Source organism: Dermacentor variabilis, chromosome 2 (genome assembly GCF_050947875.1).
Source record: "Dermacentor variabilis isolate Ectoservices chromosome 2, ASM5094787v1, whole genome shotgun sequence".
Taxonomy (NCBI): Eukaryota; Metazoa; Arthropoda; class Arachnida; order Ixodida; family Ixodidae; genus Dermacentor; species Dermacentor variabilis.
Genome location: NC_134569.1, coordinates 143801054 through 143826735, shown reverse-complemented (window position 1 = coordinate 143826735; position 25682 = coordinate 143801054). Strand labels below are relative to the sequence as shown.

Sequence of the window (25682 nt, the reverse complement as noted above, 5' to 3'; positions counted from 1 at the left end):
GACGTGGTAACAAAAGAGTTAAGCCGAATTACTTGTAGCACACGAATAGCTTGGCCCACTTAGAGCAAAGCAGAAAGCTGAGGCATCGCCACCACCGAGCGGTGGTGACCCTTTTGCGCATGTAGTATCAAATTAATACCGCCAAGGAACTAGTCTCATGCAGGCATAGAACAAGCCACAAAAGTACAAAACCTACAAGTGATGACCACCTAGTAACGGGTACCAAGTGGGTGCCGAGTGCTCCCAGCTGTTTACTGCGGAGCGAACGGAATTTGTCAAATTCCATGGTGCAGCACGCCCGAACCATTAATCTCGGTTGCAATAATTTCACCGGTGCCCCCCGTAATAGAATCCACGCGAAAATAGTTTTCTTGACGTTTTGCTATGCTGGAAAACCACGGTCTCTTGGATGCCGAAAAGTGACCAATAGACCACGGGCAGACTTGCGCAGTCGTATTCCATGGGGTGCGCTCAATGAGCAAACTTTTACCGTTCTAAAGAGCACTTCTGGCGCTGAAACATGCCGAAAAGCACAAAAGAAATGTCTCTTCGATTATAAATGCCATATTCGACGTTAACAAATCGGGAAGACAACTTTGGGGATGCTGAACTAGAAATCTGCTCACCGCTTACCATAATCGGCCTGTATCGCAATGAAATACCGCCCCTAGATTCATTGCACTTTTAACAGTGCAAATCGACCAATAACTTGCCGGAAACAGGAAAAATCCCAAGCGTTGCCAGCGGTGAGTCATGCTGTCAACATGATGGGTCAAATCGCTGGGTGTTTCCCCAGCGATTTTCTAGAGTCGGTCATGCTCAATCCACGCCATTCAACTTTATACAAGCGGTCTAAATGCATAGTAGGGTCATTGAATTTTGTTCCTAGCTACTTTTCAATGGCGCGATCATGACAGTGCGTGAACACCTACACTAGAACCATAGAATTAGCACAGTGTACTTTATTTAAAAAGATAACAGAAGGGAGGGAGTAGTAAAATTAACAGCGAAGAAAATATCTTCAAGAAAAATGGTAAAGCCCATTGCAAGTCGAACAATTTCAAATACAAATAAAAAGGAGATGCATACAGAAGCAAATATCTTCTAATGTGAGCTATTTCTATCAACTCATAGGAAGCTCAGTAGTATCAGGTCCGAACTTTGTCACAAGCGAGATTCTCTCAGCAGCAGGAAAATCAACTTCAACTGTCCTGACATACTCTCAGCCCACGCACAATGCCTCAGCGTTGCATTTCACTACTTTAAAAAAAAGTTTTTTCTGGTTTGGAAGAGGGTCACCTGCACCTCGGCGTCAGCCGACAGTTCGCTTTTCGAGCTCAAGCTCCTTCAAAGAAGAGGTGGCACAGTTCCTTTCCCGATCATTTCCCAATGCGATGGTCCCTTCTGTTCTCATCCTCATGCCACTGCGTGTTTGCCCCACGGACCATTTAAAGCGAAAACGTCCGAAAAATCGGGCAGTCCGAAAAAATAAATGCATGTCTTTTACAGCCCTCAAGGGCAGAAATCACCACAGGCACGTCTGAAAAAGCCCTGAAGGCCTGCCAGTATTAGGCATATCGGTGTTCGTACTGTGACAGGAGACGGCGAGTGCATGCGTGTCTACTTAGGGAATACGTACAGTGTCCCGTGACAACTGCCCCTTTTCACGCTTGTTAAGCTTCACCGCAATACTTCAGGTTTGCTTCACCGCGTAACACGGCTGTGCTGAGGCGAAGCTGCCTTTTGGCAACCACATTATGGAATGCGCGGTGCTTTCAAAGCTTCGAAGACAATCGTGAGGATTACAAAGGCGGAGTCCGTGCCGTTGCTGACAGCGGCAAATTCTTTCAATGGAAAACACGGCTCCGAACAGCAAGAACCTTAATAGGGAACATCGAAGCAGCTAGGCCTCACGTCGCCGCGATGGTGGCTGCGGCTGCCAGTGGATCTGAATGCGAGAGCGGCGAGCGGTTCAAGCGGTTCGAGGCGGCGAGGTAATCACAATGGCGGCGGTGGTGGCTTTGATTAATGCCGTTTCTGACCTGCGGTCGCGGCAAAACGTCCGGAAAATCGGACGGCGAAGGGTTCTTGCACCCAAAATTCCAGACATTCTTATACAGTGCCGCAAAGCCGTCTGCATTATCGGACATGTCCCAAAAATCAGGCGTCCGGGAAATCGGTTGCTGACTGTACACTGGCATCTCCTCCAGCTGATAACACAGCATCAAAGACAATTCATTACGATTCCTCTGTTTTACTCGAGGCAGCATTAGGGCGACTTTCGTTCGCTTTCAATAAAATGACAGCTAATTTTCCCTGATAGAAGCACAATTTCCCTGAGTTCTCCCTGAGTATTTCCGGAATATTTAAGATCCCTGAGAATTTCCACTTTTCCCAGTTGGTAGACACCCTGCAAATCAAATATTCAAGTATTTTCACATTCCTAGTGATTAGAATTTCACCATGCTTTTTGTTTGTATGTAAGTCGTTTCTGTCATGGGTGGTTCTGTTGCTATAATCTTTATATGCACTAGAACCTTTTTTATATATTTTTTGAAAAAGCATGGTAACATACTAACTGGGAAAACGAACAATCCAGTCACTAAAAAATTCACCAGGCTAAACTGTAGTTGACATCTATGTAATGTGAAACACTGCAATACGAGATGTCAACGCACGCCGATTTGGTGCAGCCCAAGATGCGCATTGTTTTTGTGGCTTCAGCAAGCTTACGTCTGCGCTCCTTGAATTCGGCCTGGGTCAGCAGCTGCTTTGGGCATGCATCTTAGTGGAAAGTTTTGACGTGCCCACTCGGCGAGAATCGTTGCGGGACCAGTCGTGGACGGGCGTCAAGCTTGTGGGGCCCTAGCAACCCGGCAAAGGTTTTTTGCGTCCGAAATTTCAGATGTTCTTATACATAGACTCTATAGGGTGCCTGGCAGTGCCGCGAAATCATCTGAATTATCCTGTCAGAATTATCGTTGCTGTTACCCATCGCAGTCCTAAAACAACAACGTGCATCTGCACATTGTCATTTTAGCACAGCGATGGGAAACAGCAACGAAATCAAGCTAGTGGGCAATGATTGCAACATGCTACCTCCAAACTTAACAAGTGTAAAAGCACAGAACCACTCACAAGTGCATGTATCGGTCCATGGATGCCTGATAGTCCTTGCGATGCACTGCACGCAGCTGGACGTGCACGGGATCATACTCTCGCTCCCACACTGAACCTTGAGGCACATACATTCCCTGCAGCAAGTTGCCGCCGGCCTCAAAGTTTGGTTGCTTGTAGAGTGCCACCTGGGTGTAGAACACAGGGCAGGCAAACGGTCACCAGAAGCACAGTAACACCCAGATCCTGTGCTCCATTTTGCCACAATTTAGAAACAAATTTAAATGAAATTGTGGGTCTTACTGTACCAAGATACCACATAATGGGTTGCGAGAGATGACATAGTGTCAAGCTCTGGACTAATTTTGACATTTTTAACCACTTCAGCACCTTGGTTGAGCTGGGTTTGTCCGCCCGTTTTAGGAAAAAATGGCCAAGGATGGGCTGAGTTCATCATTAGTACGTTCCATTTTCTAGAAATACCATGAACGAGTGCGTTTCGTCTCAGTACTTTGTTGTGCTTCTCTTAGATGGCAGAATACAATCTGTGGGGCAGCGCAAGCAGGAGCAAGTTTATTCAGCCAGAAAAAATAAAACAAGTTGGCAACTGGGGTCTTTAAATATGATGCCACCAGCAGTTTGACCTTTGTTGGCTTTTTCATGAAAAAGCAAAGCAAAGAAAAATATTCAGCAGAGACATACCTGGTTGGGAACAATTGAATTAAAGGGGCCCTGAACCACTTTTTATCAAACTGGAGAAATGCATTTTAAGTTAAAAGAGACTATTTCAGAAATACTTGACTGCAAAAAGTACTTCAATGCCTTCAGCAGAAGCAGAGTTATTGGCAATCAAACACTCTTTTCGCAGTGCTTTCACTCTTTCTTCAATGCCTTGCACTGTGAAGGTTACAGAGGAGCAGGGTGTTCCCACAAAGCTCCACCTGCTCAATGTCCCTGTGGCATGCAGTTCAAGTTTGGTTTTGAATGTTAATGTAGACGCCACTACTTCTGATTTTGGCATCTACAACGCGCCAAACGTAAGCCAAACACGGTTGTCCTCGGTGTGCCACAGTGTGCTAAGTTAGTGAAATTGTCACGACACGCCCTGGTGGCCGCGCTATCTATGCTACGTAGCAAACCGCAGCTACACGCAACTATAGTGCATACGCACAGCATCTGCTTTGTGAACAGGGCTGGAGTGTGTTCTCGTGCTCATATGCTCCAGTCTGAGTGTGCTACGTGGTGTGGACCGGCTTTGTCCTTCCCCACCTTGACTGGCTAATATTAGCTACATCTAACTGGTGCATTTTGAAGAACTGTGAATAGCTCAATTCGAAACGAAGTCTGCCAAGGCATCTAACCAGGAGCAACCTGGAGTAACTGTGCACTGGCAAGCGTGCGAGTGGTCTGACCTAAGTTTCACGTGGTTCGAGGCTAGTTGAGTGTTGAAAGCTAGTCAAAATACGCAGGACCCAACAGCTACGACACCGATAAGCAGGGTGGCCAAAGTTTAATTCCTATGCAGGTGGCTGCAGTCTGTTACGATCAGCCTGTGGGGGCTGGCAATCTTCGGAGAGGCGACCTCCGAAGCCTTCCCACTCCGGAAGGCTTCGTCGCTTTACAAAGCGACGACTTGCTTTGTAAAGATGACAGTGCGCCGCATCAACAGCCGTACGGCACCGGTATGTCTAGCTCAGTCGGCGGACCAAGTATTCTTAGAGGAGTCGCCATCGCCTTCACGGTTCGATTGGAGCAGGGGAACTCCTGGAAGGAGATGTTTTGCGATGCAGTCTCACGGGCACCAGAAGAGGTCACAGTCAATGGGCAGACGTGGCGGCCATTGACTGCAGGGTCAACTCTGGGATCAAGAGGCGCCTGCTCGGGTCAGGACCTTTGTCTGCGAGAAACCCTCTCACCTCAGTGTGTTCCGTAAAAACCAGTGCGGAAGTTGGTGTGTAAACTCTCTCCCTCAAAGGCGGGTCGGCTACGATGACTTTGGACGCTTCGTTTGGTTGAAAGTTGAACGGCCGTTTTCCCTAACCTAAGGATCTAGGGAGGACAGTGTGCATTTAAGCAGCCGTTGTCGGCTGTTCAGTATGCATTCTCTTTCAGTCATGCTAGACTGATGAACTGTAACGTTCTCATATAGATACTGCAAATACCGTATTCACTCGCATAATGATTGCACTTGCGTAATGATTACACCCCTAAATTTTGTCGTCAAAATATAATTTTTTTATTTCCCATGTAATGATCGCACCCCTAACTTGCCGCAGCGATATGTTGTGTGCCAAGTCTAGCTGATAATGATCATGCTTACTATCTGTTGAATGCTACGCAAATGACTCTTCAAGACAAAGCAAGCGGTCTGCACGCACCAAACATTTTTAAGCAGATACCCCATTTCATTCCTTTCATCACTTTCCACACTTCCATGACAAAAAAAAACGCTACAACCAAATATGCCTTTATTATGTGTAGGCTTTATAATGGTTGTGGTCAACAACAACAAAAAAGGTGCCTTTCGATTCTTCTTGTCTGCACTCGTGGGCATGCAACAAACCGCGAGCGGCAACGATAGTAGCCACGTTTACACTGATACGTTAGTATTGTACCCTGTTCATACACCAACGCTTGTAACACAGCTAAGATATTCGCCCACCCTTAGCGGAAATGTGCTGTACTAGGATAGTAGTGAAGAAAAATGCTGCAGTTTCCGCAGCATGCCCGCCATGTTTCTATGTCACTGGCAGCTAAGCGCGCCCATCTGTTTCTGTCCCCTCAAAGTGGACATGGCTATGTTATTGCCGCAAACTTGCCAATATTAACGACATTATTCATTACTGATATGGAAGAAACTGTTTCAATGCACATAATGTACTCACGAGAAGAAAAAAAATTTCGTTCGGTGCGTTTGGCTTGCTCTTCCTGCCGTCATTTTTGCTTGGTGTCCCGCACTATATACAGCGACAGCCACCTACAGTCAAACCCTGTTACAACTAACACCACATTAACGAACATTTCAGATTAACGAACTTTTAAGAAATCCCATGCCAACTGCTTATAGTTTCAATGTAAAAATATTTCACTACTACGAACTTCAAGATAACGAACATTTCAGAATAACGATCATTATTTAATTTCTGTGTCATCTTAACAACACCTCAGTACTACGAACTCATATCCGAAAATGCGAGGATTCTTAGATTTCAGTGTATCCGTCACGGCAGTCGGAGCTCTAAGCTAGCAGACGATGCAGCGCGAAGAGCGGGCCGGGCGCCTTGCAACTTGCTTCCCGCAAAAACCTGAGATGGCGTGGGAGGAGAAAGATGCGGGCGGGGACTTTTTTTTTTCCCCTTCTCTGTTGCGGAGGCAACGACGCACTAGGTTTTGTGAGTAGAGAGGCAAGGAGCATGGGCTCATAAAACCCGAGACGGTGCGGCAGAAGAAAAAAAAAGTAGTAATTAACGCTGAAGTGGGCCTTTTCTTTTTTTCCTGGTGCGGAGGCGACGATGCATCACGTTTTTCTTGCTTGTTTTCTCAGTTGTTCGCGTGTTGTCACCCGTATCGGGCCTGTCCATCTTGTTTTTCTTCTGGTAATATTACTGTGTTAGAAGTGCGTGCCGGCGTTCACGTTGCCATGAGCTCAACAACTCTAACCACGGTGAAGAAGCGAAAGCAGTTTTCTTTGAGCGAGAAAGTAGACATTCTTCACGAGATAGAAGATGGGAAGAAACAATCCGTCGTGGCTAAAGAACGTGGAGCGGCGCGGTCGACGATCACCACGATTCTCAAAGATGGACGATGATGGACGATGACATTACGGCAGCACCCGAAGACCACGACAAGTCCATGTCGGCCACAGATGCGTTGGACTGCTTGCGAAATCTCCGCATACTTGTAGCCAAAAGCAGCACAGCGACCGAAGGCGTGCATAAGAATGGGGATGGTCCGGAATCGTTCGTGCTGCAGAGTCTGTGCTGCACACGTCAGAAGACGATCACAGACTCTTTCAAATAAATGTGCCTTGTCTGACGATCACGTGTGCATTGTGTGAGAAACGAGTTCAAGGAGGTACCGTTTCAAAGGTAGGACGTTTGCGTTACTGAAATGCTATTGTTATGGCTAATTTTTGTGCTTTCACTATAACGAACTTTCAGAATAACGAACATTTTCCTGCGGTCCCCTGAAGTTCGTTATACCGAGATTTCACTGTATTTTGTTAACCTGTTGTCATCCCGCAGCAAACGCGGGATGTAAACAATTTCTTTTTTCAGGGAATTTAAAACACGTAATAACTGCACCCCTGAATTTGCGTCAATTTTTTTTACAAAAAGGAGCGATCATTATGCGAGTAAATACGGTAAGTCTCATTCCTTGTTCTCGATGAGAACAAGCCTCTACCTTTAACAACGTCCTCAGCGTGGGTGAGTTGGACGACGGCATGGGCCAGCTACCATCTATTTCATGCCCGACCCCAATCCTTACAAGTCTAGTGAGTAGATGATAATCGCCTTCTTCCGGAAGCATGTAATCATTATAGAAAATTGAAAGCAGATTTTCGCTTAGTTTATTTTGTTTGCTAAACTTCATCAATAAATATACACAGCAATAGTAGGAAGAAGCGCACTGATCCAAGCACCCTTCTTGATTGATGTCAGCTGTTGGCCAATAACAGCTGCATATGGGAATCTGCTATATTATGAAATAAAGCGTCCGGCAAAAGAGTGATGAGCCGGCTTCTGTTGAAAAGAGAGCGTTTGAGAGAAAGGTAACTTCACGCTCCACGTGCGAGCTCCACGTGCTGCGCATGTTGTAAAACTTGGCCGAGATGTTCACAGCAGCGAATGCTATCCGCAGACTATGTTTTTTCACTAATCCCGAGGGGTGGTTCAGGACACCTTTAAAGAATGAAGGATCTTCAACCAAAATTTACTTTCTTAAACTTCAGTTATTTGTTAAACTTCAGTTTTTATATAACGTTTTGATAAAAATTCATCAGCCCTTCCACTCTGTGAAGAAGGACGAGCAGTGAAGCTATGGTATGTTTTACCTCAATTGACACATCTATGTATGTGTAGGCGACTTGACGTAACCACAACACACAACGCCCACTGGTGGCAACAGTGTGTATGGGACACAGGTGGCCGTTAAAGCGAGCCTTGACGCAAGCAACAATATGCATTGACAGCAGCGCAGTCAAAGGAGTATATGGAACAAAACATGTTTGTTTGTAATTTGTAATTGAGCATACTTCCTACTTAATTAGCTGAATGAAACTCGCAAGGACTAGTTTTATTCTAGCGGACAAACATGGGGCTGTCCATTCCCCTCCCATAGAAGCCCATGTATTGACAGCAGACAGAAATTCCACAATATTTAAACTTCATTGTTCACTACATAATTAAGAAAAGTAGATGAAAGTGTAATGTTATACTAGCGGCTAATTGTCATATAATTTGTTTTGGGATAGTGTCAATAAAACAAGAGTTACAGCCGTTTTCTGCAGCCATTCTTATTCCGTAGATGGCCATGTATTGACAGCAAACGGGAATTCTGTAACGTTTACAACTTCACTGCGAACTAACTGATTATGACAAGTAAGTTAAACTTGGTGTAACGATAGAGTCATCTTAGCAGCCAATTTCAGTACGACTTTTTCCAAGATACCTACATTAGATTGAGAGCTACAGAGCATTCGTGAGAAACTGGAGACATCTTTTTGTGTGGATGTGACGCTTGGACGGACAGACATCAGCCCACCACCGGATGGTATCTATATACAGCTTCACCGTAATACAACATTTCAACCTTTGTTTGCAATGACTTTAGTAGAAATGCTGCAATAAAAAAATTCGGCTGTTTTTTTTATTAGACTGCGGGATAAAAGCATGGCAGAGAAGGGGTTAACATCCACCAAAAGTACAGCGCACGAGCAGTTGTGCATTCTGTCTGCATCTAAATGTGACCATTGCTGCATGGGTTGAACCTGCAACATGTTCAGCAGCACAACTCCATAGCCACTAGAGCCATTACAAGGGGCTACCATACTTACACAAATCTGACGCATACTTTTTGACAGAGGAAATGGGTCCAAAAATTGCCCTGGCGTTAATCGGATACGAAACCAAAACTATGTTCGCAGCACTTGCAACAGCCTACTATCAGAGTGGTTAGACGCAGCCTCATTGCCATCACAAGGTGGCAACAGAGCACATTTTTGTGAAGGTTGCTGTGGGTTCATCTTGTGCTTACTATGATCAGGAGCATTATTTCTGGTTAATCACTTTCGGAGGTATGTACTATCACTTAGCCAAGATTTCGAGTGACTCAGCACAGATGCATTGGCATATACGGCCGCTAGCATTTTTGGCACTGAGCCAAGCAAATCTAGAGATACACAGTGCCAGGAACACTCTTGGCTGCATGCTTCGAAAAGTCCAATGCAGAGTCGTGTAAAATCTTGTAAAACTGATACTACAGTCAAACCTCTTTAATACGTACCCACTTAATGTGTTATTGCAGTTTAAATGTAGTCATGACAATTCCTCCACTCAGCCCCCATTGAACCTAATGTATTGGCTGACTACTTAAGCTGTAGTCACTCAGCGCCCATCAAATGGTTAGTGTGTACCATTTTCTTTCTTGTTCGACAAGCACAGGCACAAAATCGGCAAAATATTACGTGCGTAGACGTTCAATTCTCGAGTTGCGACATCCGGACGACAGCCGCCAGCAATGGTGACATTCAAAGATGGCCACCATGACGTTGTTCCTGCTCATACAGCTGTTGCCAATTGCAGAATGCAAAAGCATGGCCTTCGCGATTAGCTTTCGGTAACGCGAAGAAGCTGTCAGTAGGGGTGCAAATTCACTGTCGCCATCGAACCAAAACCAATCAAAGTAGTAACCACACAGAAGCACATTTTTCTTTAAATGCATAGGCCTTTCTATGCTTATCTAAGAAAAAAAAATGTCCCTCCGTCCATCTGTCACGTAAGACGATTACTTTCAAGATAAAGCCCGCAGCAGCAAGCGACTGTACCTTCACGCTGCCTGTCGCTTCAACACAAATGAGGCGGCGTGAACACAGTGCTCATGAAGCTCTCCACACAAGCCACACCCTGCCCCTTTCGCAGATCGCTTTTAAGATTTGGGCTCGTGCGTCTCTCTTTACTGTGCAGCAGCAGAAACGCAGTGCACAGAGCTATTAGCAGTTGGCCCTCTCTGTCCGCATCACAGATCATTTTCAAGATATGGTCTGTGCGGCCACGCCATACAGTGCAGCTAACTTATAATGATATCAAGAAGAACGAAAAAGTCGATCGTTATAACCGATCATTGCTGTATCTGAACTGCCATGAAAAAAAAATACAGCTGCCGAATATACCTTCGTAGCTCCGAAACCGAATTTTCCACCTACTATAAAAAAAATTGACATTGTCAAAAGAAGGCTGTGAAAAATGAAACACTTAATATTACCTCTAAACATCGTGTCAAGCATTAAGCACGAAGAAATAGTCAGAAATCTGCACTTGCTTTCGCAGAAGTTTCAGATTCACAACCGCGGTGTGCATCGCGTGCAGCAGCTACGTGAACACTGGCAGCTATAATTTAGCATACATGAAATCAATGAGCGACTCTATCGACGACAGTACACTTTGCGTGTACACTAGGGTCAGTGTCAGACGGGCCACTGTCAATGTCATCACCTGCATCGCACAACGCTGCTGTCTGTCATGACAATGATCGCTCCGTCGGAGATCCTTCGCAGAGCAAGGCAGTGCCATCTGCACTCAGAAACTCCTCCATCGAAGCACCACCTATTTTATAGCCAGTGGCGACATGCTCCCAGAGTTCAGTAATGTCAGTGGCTGCCACCGTGTTGGTTTCACACATGGGGGTTTCGGACAGGTGCAAAAATCCCGCCGTTTCCGTTCATCAGCATGGTCACTGGCTCTAGCGTTCATTGACGTAGCGCTCACGGTTTTGAGAATCGTCGATATCATCGACTGCGTGATTTGAGTCTTGCAAAATTTGCAGCTCCGTCTCAAGCGACACAGCTTTGCGCTTTGTCGGGGCACCTAGCACTGCTTCTGTGGCGCATTTCCGCACTCACTGAGGGAAAGAGGGAGATTGTAGAGAGTGCAGGCGTGATTCACTTCTCTTTTTCTTTCTTTATCTGGACGCATGCCGGCGACGCGGACGTGAAGCAGCTGGCGCCATCTTGCGGCATGCTGCAACAACTTATGATGCTCTCCGCGGCATTCGCAATTGGCACACTGGCAGGATGCGCTGTGCTGTAATGGCGACAGATACGAACTCGCATAAGCAACCTGCTCACCCTGTCTCGGTTACGAGGAACTTAGCAAAGCAAATTTATCTATTATCCTGCATGGAAAACGCTGCCCAAAAGGCAGAATTTCAATTGTTATATTTAATATGCGATGAATAACATATCATTATATATGTTGTTTTTTTATCATAGTCTTAATGCATAAATTGATACTCTGAAGTCAACTCACCGTTATAACTGACATATTGTTACATGTGGTATCGTTATAAGTGGACTGCACTGCATATGCAGGCGCTGCCGGTGTATGTTTGATCACGATTCATAATGGTTCGACGCGGATGGATAAGGCAATAATCAGCGATAATGGCTTATAATGATCAGAACATCATCAGTGCACCTTGCACCGCCATGCGCACCAGTTCATGTTGCCGCAGCGCTGTCATTTGTTTGTACTGGCCGGATCAAGTTTCATAAAACCAATAATCACACCAGGCTGCACGGGGATGAGCAACTGGCACAATGCTTGCACATACATGGACAATGCCCACAGAAGTTCCTGCATGAACTTTTTTTATTCATTCCGCCAGTGTGTTTGCGGTGGTGGGGTTGTGGTGTTCAACCGTCTTTGCTGCGGGGTGTCATATTCATGTTATAGAGAAGTCCCCATTGTTACATCCGTGGTGTTCTCGGATAGCAACATTGTTGCTGCCGTCGCACCTTGCCCATCTTCAAGCGAAGGTGATGACAACAATGTGGAAGTGCACAACAGCCCTTCATTATCTGACGCAGCACATGCTTTGGGCATCGTGTGAGCTTTCGCAGAGATGCAGGGCCTCGTGGACAAACTCGCTTGCGGCCTTATCGAGTTTGAAGATGTCACGGAAAGGCCACCACAGCGACAAGTGAAGATCGCCATTTTTTTTTTCAGCATACCGACAAAAAAAGCCTGTCTAAGTGTGTGTGTTTAGTTCTTTACGTAGTTCTTTTCTGGCCGATAAATAGCTTCCAAACTGGCACTGGCAGTTAATTCGTACATTGTTTAGTGCATGCCTAAACATTGTTCCCGGCTGCCTACGTATTAACGAGGTTTGACTGTAGCACAGATGAACACATTTATAGTGAACTCCATAGTTCCGTGAAAAGTGGGCGTTGTATCAGTAGACAGTTATATGTGGAAACTCCCTTCAAAATGTGCATAAATGAATGACACTGACGACACTTAAACATCCTCTAAAGAATGAAATGAGGCATCATAACTTGTTCAAAATAGCACCCAGCTGGTTCCGATCACCTGCCATTTCGAAAATACGAGCACAGCCGCTGCCATTTTTCGTTCGAGAGCTTGTTATATATTTTACTATTAGCGCACACGAGTGGATTCTACATACGATAGCAAAGCATTTAGCTGGCTGGAAGCGGGAACTACTGCGGCTTGCCGGTATTTTGCAAAGGTCTTGCCGTTACGGTGGCGGCGCCGGCCGCTTGTGCGCGAAACGCTGTGAAGTCCCGTTTCCCAAGTCACTTCAGTCAAAAAAGTATGGTTCGAGTGGTAGAATGCCACTGCGAACGTTTATCAGCGATGATGTTAACGAAGAAGTGATGAACTGCGATCTCCTGATAACCATCGACTCTTTGCAGCTTTGCGTAACAGCAGCGTGTCCTATCGTGTTCAAGCCGATTCAGGCCACATGACTCAGCAGCAATGATAAACTAGCAACTAGAGTTGCGTTGGTCCAGATTGATCTAAATTATCTAAACAAGCGTAGTGTATGTGCTACCACATGGAGAACTATGCAAAAATGAGGGTGCCACTGTCATGGCCTCCAAGACAGCACCAGCACATGCACCCATACTATCTCAGAGGCTAAGACAGCCATACTGCCTCGCTCTGAAGCATGCTGGAGACATGCCTTGAAAATACAGTTACCGTAGCATGGTTGACAGCAAGTGGCTTTTCTCGTGGCTTCTGAAATTTGTGCATTGTGTTCGCTCATCTCCACGGTCATATTTTCGTTGTTGCTGGAATGGAGCAGGGAGGGAGGGGGGAAGAGGTTTTGTGCTTTGGATGTGTGCCCTCCATTTACCATGAACGGTTTTGCATTGTTCGCTGTAACTGTATGGCAGTGTTGAAAAATTTCATTATATCTGGGCACAGTTTCAATAGGCAGGGTTATGAAACCATAAATGCAGTGAAATGTAGTCCTTATAACTGATAAATTGTTACATCTGGGATCATTATAAGTATCTCTATATGTGTTTGCTCGAGCGTACTGCCTCTGCATGCTTGGTATCTTGGTCAATTAAGTGTAAATAGCAACAACGACACGTTACTTCCATTTCGAAAGCTCATTTTAAAAAAAATTTCCTTCTGTAAAGGTAAACTTTGCACATCTTGTTTTTTTTATAGCAAAAGTAGCAGGCATGCTATATTTTTTTACATATATATAAACTGGCTACATGTGACATTCGGTTTGATGTTAGAATGGTGTAAATATGGTATTTGGCAAAAAATGTGAGGGCAGGGGCTACTTACATTCCCACAAATATGGTGTATATTATGCAACATCCTTACACCAGTGTCCTATGCAGAAAGAATAGACCAGATTCCCATTGAAATCCTGCCATTGCCGATGCAGCAACATCCACTGACCAACCAAACCCACCCAAGCCTGAAATTTCATGGTGTCAAGGTGACCTTTGAGAAACTCACACATATGGCGGTGCTAGGTTATAATTATAAGCGTCACCACAAAGGATTCAACGATCCCCAAGCAGCACTGCGGCAGTGCCCAAGCGCGGAGGGCTTACTTCCTCGAGGAAGGCCTCGAAGTCCCGGCTGTGGGCACTGGTGCCACACTTCTCAGGCAGCAGGTCCATCAGCTGGGAGTGTGTACGGTCCCCCATGCACAGCAGGCTCACCATCTCCTGCCGCGTCACCTCAGCCTCGCTCATGCCTGCAAAAGGGACATGCCTGGTGAGAGATGGGCAAGCCTTGTACGCTCTCAAATGCTCTTTAGCGGCCACAACAAATGAACACCAAAATGGTTCTTAACCCTGTTTGATGGCATGATTACATAACAAATTGAAAAGTGCAAAAATAAGACAAAATATTAAGGGAACGAACAACAACGGCACTGTGGTCTCATGCATGCTCTTATTCTTTTGTCTCATTTTTGCGCTGTTTGCCTTAAGTGATCAGCGAAATCCTTCCAACAGCAATCACTCAAAGCTAGCTGTGCAGTCAATTCAATGAAATCAGACTGCTTATTCCTGCTTTTGCAGTCGAACCTGGGAATAACGAACGTGGATATAATGACATAAACCTAAAGTTCGGTTACCCATGCTTTACCTAAATCAGTATTCTACTGTTAGGACTATGCCCATATGCAGGATCCACTGCACATCGGTTACAGCAGAACTAATACTTGTTTGCTCAAAGCTCAAAATATGCGTTCTAGCAGTAGACATTTCAATTACTTAGTAAGAACAATTAAAATTGCACATTCTAGACACACATGCACGTTTTGGCCAGCAACTTGGCTTGGCTGCATCCCAGACGGTGCAAAATGCACATTTGTAATTAATGTTGCTCATTTGCCACACGTTGGCACGGCAAGCCACCAAGAGGTTATCATGATCCACAGGAGATCACTTGCTGGTACGTCAAGGGCATCAAACTTGCGTTTCTATCAGAATTGCAAAACTTTTTTTCACCATATCAGCATGTATGTTTAGAATGGTTATCTGATATAACGAAGTGTCAGATGCAACTTTGAATGCATTACAAGAAAACTAGAGCACATTCATAGTGGAAATTCGGGACCAGACAACTTTACCTTCACAGAATAAATTTGTTTGTATCTGTAGCAGCCAATGCGAATTTAGGCTGCTACAGGAGCTGCACACCGGCTTTGTTGCTCCATCAGCCATTTGATGCTTTCGCATCAAAATGTCCGAGGCATTTGGATTGAGGTGAGTAGCTGCCTGCCATGGCAGCTACACTGCAATACTCGCCCGCCCCTCTCGCATGAGAACGCCAGTGTGCACTCAGTTGCTTATTACAGTACCAGCAAATCACCTCCCGGTTTGTCGCACGTTGCATTCACAGCTATCACTTCCAACCCTATTGCGATAAGCATCTTCACCTATTTACAGCAGGTGGGGCATAGCAGGGTTTTACAGCAGGTGGGGCATAGTGCTGTTGGAAGGAACATACCCCAAACACTACATTATTCCCTGCTGCAGGTGGTGTGATATGAGTGCCACGTTACGCTCTGGTGGCATTCAGCGTTACCCACTAGCTAGATTTCGTTTTGGTTTCTCGTTGGCGTCTTAAAGCACAACGTGATATTGGAAGATAACAAAACCCGTCTTGGCGTTCCGAAGCCCCACAAGCTCGATGTGCATAGGTGCCTCATGCCTCATGCCTCATGCCACAACAATTCGCGCAACACTTCGCATTATGTATATGTCAACTACAGTTGAGTCTGTCGAATTTTTTAGTCAGTATGTTTGTTTCTCTCATTTTTTTTCCAGAGTGTATGAACAAGGTTCTACTGCATATTGGTTATGAATGCAAAGTGTGAAAGTTGCTCTAGCCTCTTTAGTACTGCCTGCTAAGTATGAAATGAAGTATAGTTAAACAGTGACTCAAATTTTTCTATAGAATGTTTTACTCTGATCTTTCGTCAGTAATTGCATGCTACCAAGGGTAATGAAACTGCAGAACTGCTTTTGAAAGTTTCACAGTAAGTTCAAGAGTAGCACAAGGGTGCAAAACAAGCACAGTTGAACTCATTTATATAACAAACTCAATAGTTCTGCAAAAAATGGTCATTATATCAGTAGTTTATTATATGGGGACTCACCCTCCCAACAACGCTCAAAAATAACCGCACTGAAGCTGGCATCAGCAGTTACAATTCAGCAGCACTTTGGTCTGAAAGCTAAATTTTCAGTGTTATTTTTGTTCCCAGTAGGTTCCTGCACCCGGCTGAAGATTTCTGTAAGGAACATCCATCTAAAGAATGAAATGCAGCGTCATATAGCTATTTCAAAATGGTTTGGCTCATATAGCATCATATAGCTCTTTCAAAATTACCCAACCAGATTTGTTAGTTTTTAATGAAATGGCTTTCTCTTGAGTCTATGCATAGAAACGTAATAAAGCCGCTTCTATGCTTTAGACTTGCAACAGGCATTGCACATTCGGCGCACTTCAAACAAGCAGGAACAAAAGTTGGTGGAACAACAAGACCATGTCAACAAGACCATGTGAACATGCTCTAGGATGCCCGCAACTACACCGAAGCTACAGGGAAGACGTCCACAAGTTTTTTCTAATGTGCACAATTCCTCCGGCACAACTGTGCCATCGAACGTGTGAACGCTGATTAAATTACAATCACGAAATCCACTTTTACAATCATGTAGGGTTCCAAAGAAGATGCCCACTCATAAGCAAATTATAATGTCAGCAGTTGAAAGATGTATTAAAAGATATTATTTTAAAGTTGAATGCCGACAACTATGGTAAACAATGTGTGACCGGACTTTATCTGATACTTCTTTTTAATCTGACATCTTTCTTGAGTGAGCTTCGTCCTATTCTAGTACGAGGAATACCGAACTGTAGCACAAGTGGCACAAACAAAAAGACAGTACAGCGACAGTACATTGAAACATTCACGGGATAAACCTGCAACAAAAGCACAAATACAGCAATAACTTCCACAATGATGAGGATGGTGAAGGCTTTGGTTCCTGTTTCACTACTGAGGCAGCATCAACGAAAGGGGGCTCTCATTTTAAGGTTTCATTTGATGCAGGCTTGGCACAATTTTCTACTAAAATTCTGTTTTAGAGCAGGATGGCACAAAGGGCCACTACTGGTGCAATTTCGCGCACTTGACGCAGCTGTTCCAGCACTGCCTTACTTGAACCTCAAAGCATGAGGACATGCCACACCACCACACATACAGTGAGAGAGGGGGAAAGGAGGAAGCAGCGAGAGTGCCCGCACCCAGGTTGGTGCGGACGCTGAAGAGCATGGCAAGAAAGGTGAGCGCAGCCTCCAGCATGGGCAGCACCTTGTCCGGCTCCAGAAAGGAGTTGGCCCGATTGGGCGACAGCGACAGCCACTCCCACACGTGGAACCTGATCAGATAGAGGGGAAGCACAACAATCAGATGAGCCGCTTCCTGCTTTCTAGTTTTCCATGCAAACAGGCCACAAAGGGTTAGAAGAATAAGCAACCCCCCTCCCCACTTACCTCAACCAATTTCTCACGTCGTTACGTGTAAAATTGTCAAAAGCTTTTGAAAAACGTTAGAGGGACACTTAATGCAAATGCTAAGCAAGGTAAGACTGGTACATTAACCAAAGGTCAACTGCAATAAAATTAAGACTCCATAAAAAGTATAATTTTATACAGTATAGATAGTGTAACCTCCGTGGCAGATGGTATGTTTCAAATATTCGTGAATTTATCAAGAAAAGCTAGAAAAAATAGCATTTTTCGCAACAAAAATTGCATAAATACCACCTTACCACTTGCCCAAAATGACGCAGAACTCAAAACGCTGAGAAGCAGCACAGCTCCTTGGTATGACCTTCGAGATTCGGCAGCTCCCATGGCGTTCCAAAAATCTCGGAGGTCATGGTCTGGGATTTTCTTTATATCTGCTAATTACTAGGTACATGTGTCGTTTGCTTAGGGGCTAAAGTCCATTCACAAAGAAATTTAAGTTACCAGTCCTTCAGTATTTGCCAATATCGCTTCAGTAGTATACACTACTCATTTATAACCAGTTTAGTCAAAGTGAAATTTTGTTGCAGTTTGCCTTAATGTGTTACCACTTGAGGGAAGGATTTCTTTTGCAAAAAACTAGGGGTGTGCGAATACTCAAATATCACCAAATCGAATCGAATAGCAAACACTCGAACAATTCATTTTGTGAATTGAATATCTACTATCTGATTTCTTGAATACGTAGTGACCAGCGTAGTGCCACATGTAGCATGTGCTGCAGAGCCCCTTGTGCTCGATGCCACCAAAGCAAGCGTTTCACTTCGTTTTCGGTGCAAAAGGAGCACCAAGCAAGCCACGAACTGGCCACTCCAGCTGATGCGGTAGCTGACTTAGTCACTGCGAGGCTCTTAGACGTTGGCTCAATGCAGGAATCACACACACAGCGCCCGAACACCTCAATTCGTAGAACGGCGTCCCATCGGCCGGGCCTGCCTCTGTCGGTACAAGGTGCGTCCGAGTCAACAGGACTGATCAAAATGAAAATGTGATGCAGACAGAGGGCACGGCAACAAAAACAATGCATAGTTTCGGAAATGCAAAAGCCTGCAGTAGGCACGCAGATCATGTTGGATATGTGAGGACGAACTTCATGCCTCTTCAACAGCCGTCAATCTAACCTGCACGCGTGATCTCGGGACCGATTACTGATGAGCCACCCATACGAACACATTAGCAGGAAGCATCGTTACCACATCAGCCTGCAACCAAATTTCGTCACGGCCACACTGCCTAGGCCATTAGGCCTAATTGGTGCTCCTTCATAGCATCAGCGACTAAAGTTACAGTGGTGCAGAACTGGTGCAGATTGATTCGCAACAGTGGCGCGACACTCAGAAAACTGCAAGCTGCTTTACAAACGAAAACAAGTGCACGGGACGACAACAAAGTTGTTCACGGCCGGCATCTTTGCGACACACCATAAGGCGGCCTCTTGTTCCCAACGCCACCCATAGATGCCCGTCGGTCTCTTTTTGTAGCTTCAAGCAACCCGTGACAAGACTAACTTTGGTTTTACACAGCGGCATTCAATTTCAAATCTACTATTCGGTATTTGCACACCCCTGCAAAAATGTGCCCTTGTGGTCATTTTCTTAAATTGCAGTTTCCAGTACAGTAAAACCTCATTAATTTGGACTTCACGGGACCGAAAAAAAAAATGTCCGAAAAAATTGAATGTCAAATTATCGAGGGTATCAAGAAAACAAGAAACAAATGCATACTATGTAACACGCTTTTATTTACTGAATGAATCAGCAAATCAGCTATTTTGCACAAAAGCAGTGCGGAAGCTGCAATTCTCATCTCGTGACTGATTGGCACTCGCAGCAGCAAAGGCCTTGCTACTTCCTTCACAGTGCAGCCGTGGCACACAACTTCATCTGAGACGCTCTTCACTACTGTACGCACATCCCGATGATTTTTTCCCCAGTGTCGCCATGTCACCGCCCATCACGATATAGACGGTGCTCTTCATCCTCGACAGCTTCACACTGAGTAAAAACATAACTACTGTTTTCAGCAACCATTGCGAACACGAAACCACGGCTGCTGTCAATGCGATCATGCATGGCAACCTTGCGGTTCTGAAGGCGCACGGCTAATATGTGCACCAAGTCAAAGCGATACTACTGTTTGCCGTTTCAACCACTGCGGATGGAACTATGGCCGCTATCGACGTGATCATGTATGGCAACTACACAGTCGTGAATACACATGGTCAACACGGTGCTGAACCAGCAGAAAATCACGCTCCTCGACTTTGTGGTGATAACATGCATGTGGTCGCAAAAACCCGCCGTAACTCCGCCTCCAAAGAGACTGGTATGGAATCTGTGGCAAGAAAGCAACCGGTGACACCCAGTTCGTCGTCCTTATCCCCCTCCTTTTCATCCTTTTCTCGGTCTTCCAGGTAATGGTGGGGTGAGCACCTGTCATGGGACTCCTCAACAGTCAGCATCCAAGCTGCATTGACGTCTGGATAGAAGGGGTGGTAGTTTGACACGTGGCAAACGTCTAATTGACACCTTTGTGGTGTTGAGACGTAACGTTGCTAAAAACAGAAACATACTTTACAAATTTTCTAATAAATGCAACCTTACTTCAAAAATTTGCACTCTGAAAAGCTTTGCCTTTCTGGAAAAAAAACAAGTAGAAGCAGAGATAATGCACCTCCAATATGGCATCATCGCCAAAATTGCAGTTTTGAGAAAACAACAAAAAACATTTTACAAGTGAAACATTGAAAGAACATATGAAAAAAATGGCACCAAAAGCCATCAGCAGGCACCAGGTATCATTCATGGCTGTTTGGGCATTGCCGGTCGACAACATAGCACGCACTGTGAATACGTTCACTTCAAAAGGATTACACGTCCTAGGGCCCTCAATTTTCCACAAGCTCTATCTTGGTGCAACTTCACCGCAGATCTCGCAAACCACAGTCAGTTTAGTAGCGAGACCGTAATCCTGATCGCTCCGCACTAGCTACGCAGAACCACCACAAGTACTACACGAGAAAACGCCGAGAAGATTGTTAACTGCTGCAAGTCCGACGACAATGTACGGAGCAGCAGGCTTCGTGACTGAGGCTGTTGCATACCGCACTATCAGCAGTCCAAGCTTCAACAAAACGGTGAATCTTTTGCTCTGTGGCCAGCGTAGATGCAATCTTGTTGAACGGTAGCTCCCTCGTGCAGTCTTATCTTATCCACTTCCTGTTCAGTTATGACAGCCATGTTAATTCTTACGCAAGTGGCACATGTGTCTGGAGATACGCAATCCAGCAGAGCAGTTGAGGCGTCGACGTTAGGCGGCGGTATTTCAGCAGCGAGCTGCCGGGTATCCTGTGCCGGCTGCAATGACAGAGTCACTTTCGGAAGTCTCTTGCATTTTACACGTTTCCACCCGTAACGATCGATGAAACGAAACTTTGTCGGACCTCCTGCATGTCCAGCGCTGCACTCGCGAGACGACAAAATGGCAGCTATTCGCACTCGTGAGAGTACAACAAAATGGCGGCTGTTATCGTCGTCTGGGCGCTCATGGTCCTTGGAGCCAATAACTACTTGGTATCTTGGTCACATGCTCAAACTGGCCAAAAGTAGCATGCACGGCGCATTTCTCTTGCTGTTATTTTTTTTGTGACCATAGAGCAGGCAATGTTGCCGACTGACAAATAAAAAAAAGCCAGAAATGTGAGCTTTCGAATGAACCAAAATGGCATTGGCACAACGCGTAGCTATCGAGTTATGCGCGACGAAAATCGGGCAAGATTTGTCCCCAATTTAAAGGGCGACGCTTGCAGACCCGCATCTTTAGGTCTCGATAACGGAACAAATGCACAGTATTCTGTAACCAAATTTCGGAGATAGGTGCGGAAACGCATCAGAAACGTGGAAATATAAAAATTTTAAATTCGTATTTTGGGTCGATTTTCGGTTCCAAAGACCCCGTAAAGGCACAAATAGGCATGACGGGTTCTGGCATTGCAGTCATTCACATACGATTTCCACTGATGACTATGGCAATGCGAATTCCGCCGCTTCGTTTTGGTGGACGCTAACGCCGTTCTTGCTTTTTTGTGGCGCACATTTGCAGCGCTCCGTGCTCTCCGAGTTCTGAGAGTTGTGCAAATTAACCAAGGTGCGGCCAAATACGCCTGACTTAACAAGAGTTTCATTGCATTAAATAATGCATTCGCCTGCCAGGACCAGAGGACGAGTCTGAATTATCAAATTTTCCGAAATAACGAGGGTCGAATTAACGAGGTTTAACTGTACCACAGCACTTGCGATGAAGCTTATAAGCACTGTGAAGTAAAAATTGGCTGTGTTGGTGGCAAATTATCCAGGTGGAAACAGTACCAAAAATCGCAAACTGCAGTACACCACTCACCTCCGACCACAAGGTGCACAAGGCAGTTAGTTGTAAACCAGAAATTAGATTAAAGAAGTTAACCAATAGTGGCAGATGTTTGCTATCTGTGTTATGTCCAACTTTTATAGGCTGCACATCACAAATGTTTAGAGAAGCCAAAATGCTTGCTATTCAATTCTACATACAAAGCCAATGTACAGTTAGGCCTCAACATCTTGCTGCTTCACAGACTCCTGAAGAAAAGCATTCTCATCGTGCGAAAGCTCACATGCACATACCTCTGAAAGACCGCAGAAATGAACCAGTCAGGATCAAGATGGGTGGCACACAGCTGGAGCAGAAAGAGATCGGCATCCACCATGGAGTTGCAGAAGTGGCACTGGATGTACGTCATGGCCTGGCCCTTGATCTGCAGTCCATTGCGCGCCCAGAGGCCACACAATATTTCGTGGAACGACACCTGCACGGTAAAGAAGCACATTAATGCTACAGATGCCTATTCCTGATGCTTGATCTTGAAATTTGATCCTGAAATTAGTGTTTTGATCCTCAAAACACTAATTAAGTTAAACAAAGAAATATTTGTACTAAGTGCCACATAAAAGCAGCAGCAGAGCAAAGCAATGCAAAAAGTCATGCCCCCTTAGAAATCTATGAAGTGAGAAAGCAGTCAAGATATGCAGCACGCCAACAAAAGCAGGGCATTTTCCATGGTTGCCAAATGCCTCGGGACATGACGCACAGTTACAACACCCTTGTCACCTCCATTTTAGATTATCTCTCTTGCCAATTTCACTCGAACTGCTTCCAAAATATCTAACAACTCACTTCCTATTTTTACTAAGAAGTTACCGTATTTACTCAATTGTAACATGATTTTTTCTTTCATGATTTTTGTTGCTTGAATTTGACCCTTGCGTACAAGTACAGCTAAATACAGTAATGCAGGTTTCAAATACAGTCGAAAACAGCGAAATAAAATCGCGCAACTATGAAATTCTCGCGACAATGAAATATTTTCATATCCCTGGCGAACACCCATAGAATTCAGTGCATTTCGTACCTCTCGACAACGAAATGTTGCTGTACCACAATCCCTCATCAACGAAATTTCCCAAATCGTAGACCCGCATATTACCTCCTTGCACAAGACTACAGGCCCCAAAGTGTGCTTAAATTGTCCCGATCCACCCGGGTTCGTGAACGAGGGAGGGCTCGAGGCACCCTCCGTTAGACAGATGCTCGCTCTGCAGGGTGGTGGTGATGAATGATGACTGACCACCGAGCAGCTGTGCTCATCGGTGTTTGTTGGTGCGGTGACGAATGTTGCCTACCGAGCTTGGCAGGCCACCAAGCCTGGCAGGCCAACGAAGATTATGCCCGAGGGGGCGCCACATGCTTATTACACCCCCTTACCTCAAGTTTGTTAACTAAAAGAAACAAACGCCCAAGTTCAGAGCATGAGGCTCTGCCACCATCCCAGCCAAGTCGACGGTGCCTGCTATCCATGTGAGTAATGGTCTGGCGGCTTCCGTGGTTGAGTACTCCACCCGGGCACCGGTGTTGACGGGCTGGGTGTGGCAATGCTATGTGCTGCCTGAGCCAGCCTCGCTTCGTCCGGAGGGTCCGTCACAGTGGTCAGCCTTGTGAGTGGTGCCGGACTTGACACCAGCCCAACGAGCACCGCACCACTGGCAACGCTTGCCGCCTTCGAGGTGGGCGGTGCTCCGCTGGAAGTGACTGGTGTTGCCACTGGTCCTCCTGTGGGCTGGAACTCTGAAGTGGTAGTCGAGGGTGCTAGCCAGGTCCATAAGCAAGGCCTAACATGGTTAGCGTGTCTGTGCCACGTGGCCCCGTCTGACATGTGCACAAGCAGCGATGAGGCGCTGGCAGGAGACACCACCTGTCCGTCAGACCAGGGTGGGCCAGGATGGAAGTTCCTGGCAAAAACTGGAGCTCCCGACTCCAGCAAAGGCCCGCGACGGCACCCTCTGTCAGCAGCCAGCTTCTTCTTCAGCTGCTTCAGGAGCACTGTAGATCGGAGGTCCAGATGCAAGACGTTCAAGGGTACCTTGACCATCTGACGTAGCAGGAGCTCACAGGGGGCACGGCCAGTGACATCGTGGGGCATGGTCTGGTACTGGAACAGTATCCAGGCAATGTGCGTCCAGAAATCCCTAGTCTGGCTCTTCTTAAGCTTGTCCTTGACAGTTTGCACCACCCGCTCGGCTGCACCATTTGAAGCAGGGTGGTATGGCGGAACCATCATCGGCGAATTCCGTTCGTCAGCCAGGCTAGGTATGGCGAAAGCAGGACCATTGTCAGATACGATGACATACGGCAACCCCTGGGCGGCAAAGACCTGTCGTAGCACTGCAATGGTCATGCCTGCTGATGGAGTGGTGACAGGTAGAACATCCACCCACTTCGAAAAGGCGTCCACCACCACCGGGAAGTTATAATGGCCCTTTAAGGGTCCCCCAAAATCTACACGAAGGCGGGACCAGGGTCTCTGTGGGAACGGCCAGGGAGTGATTTACACATGATGCGAGGCCCGCTGATGCTCCTGGCAAACTTGGCAGCTCTGCACCATGTCAGCAATGTCCTGGTCCAGGCCAGGCCCCAAAACATAGGACTGGGCCACCATCTTGGTCCTTTCCATGCCAGGATTACCTACATGCAGCAACTGCAGGACCCTGGACCGGCGACTTTATGGGATCACCACCCTGGAACTTCACAGTAGGCAGCCCTGCTGCAAGCTCAGCTCGGCGGCCTTGTGGCTATAAGCCTGCTGAACCAATTCCTCCCATGGGACACCGCCTTAACCACCTGAGACGGGATTCGGTCCCGGCTGGTCTCTTGCAATATTGCAGACCTGGAAAGTGCCTTCGGGTATGCGTGCTCCAGCATGAACACTTCAGCAGGTTCTGAAACAGCATCAGGGACCACCTCTGGCAGGGACAGGCGGCTCAGGGCATCAACAGGTGCCAGGTCCTTTCCTGGACAGTAAACCAGCTGGTAACTGTAAGCTGCCAGCCTCAAGTCCCAGCGTACTACTCGAGGTGATGCCTGTACGGGAACTGCCTTGTCAGGCTCCAGCAGCACCAACGGCGGCTTGTGGTCCGTGACCGCCTCGAACTTCCGGCCCCACAGATACTGGTGGAAGCGTTCAACACCGAACATGAGGGCCAGGCCTTCCTTGTCCAGCTGGCTGCAGCATTGCTCTGCAGCATGAAGCTGACAAGAAGCAAACAACACATGGCGTTCCTGGCCATCCTTGTCCCAGTGTGCCAGGACGGCTCCCACGCTGTACGGCAACACATCTACGATCAGGACGACAGGCTTGGCAGGATCGAAGTGTACCAGCACTGGAGCCTTGGTGATTAGCTCCTTGCTGCGCTGGAAGGCCCGGTCCTGCTCCTTCTTCCAGACCCATTGCTGACCATCTCGAAGCAGAAGATGGAGTGGCTGTAGGCTCCGACAGGATCGGCAGGAAACTCCTGTAGAAGTTGATGAGGCCGAGGTAGCTTTGAAGCTCCTTCTTCATCTGGGGCTTAGGCGCTTTGAGCACAGCATCAACTT

General features: G+C 46.3%; 1 protein-coding gene across 5 annotated transcripts in view; it reads right to left on the bottom strand.

Annotated features, from left to right (window-relative positions):
• Positions 1-25682, bottom strand: part of Ubr3 (Ubr3 ubiquitin ligase) — a 164037-nt gene that overhangs the window by 83103 nt on the left and 55252 nt on the right. For all 5 annotated transcript variants that reach the window (XM_075682176.1, XM_075682177.1, XM_075682179.1 and 2 more), the window contains 4 exons: positions 22379-22560; positions 17436-17569; positions 14222-14367; positions 3139-3305 (listed from right to left, as the gene is read on the bottom strand). In XM_075682176.1, coding sequence (XP_075538291.1) covers positions 3139-3305; positions 14222-14367; positions 17436-17569; positions 22379-22560 — 629 coding nt within the window. The remainder of the gene's footprint in view (positions 1-3138; positions 3306-14221; positions 14368-17435; positions 17570-22378; positions 22561-25682) is intronic.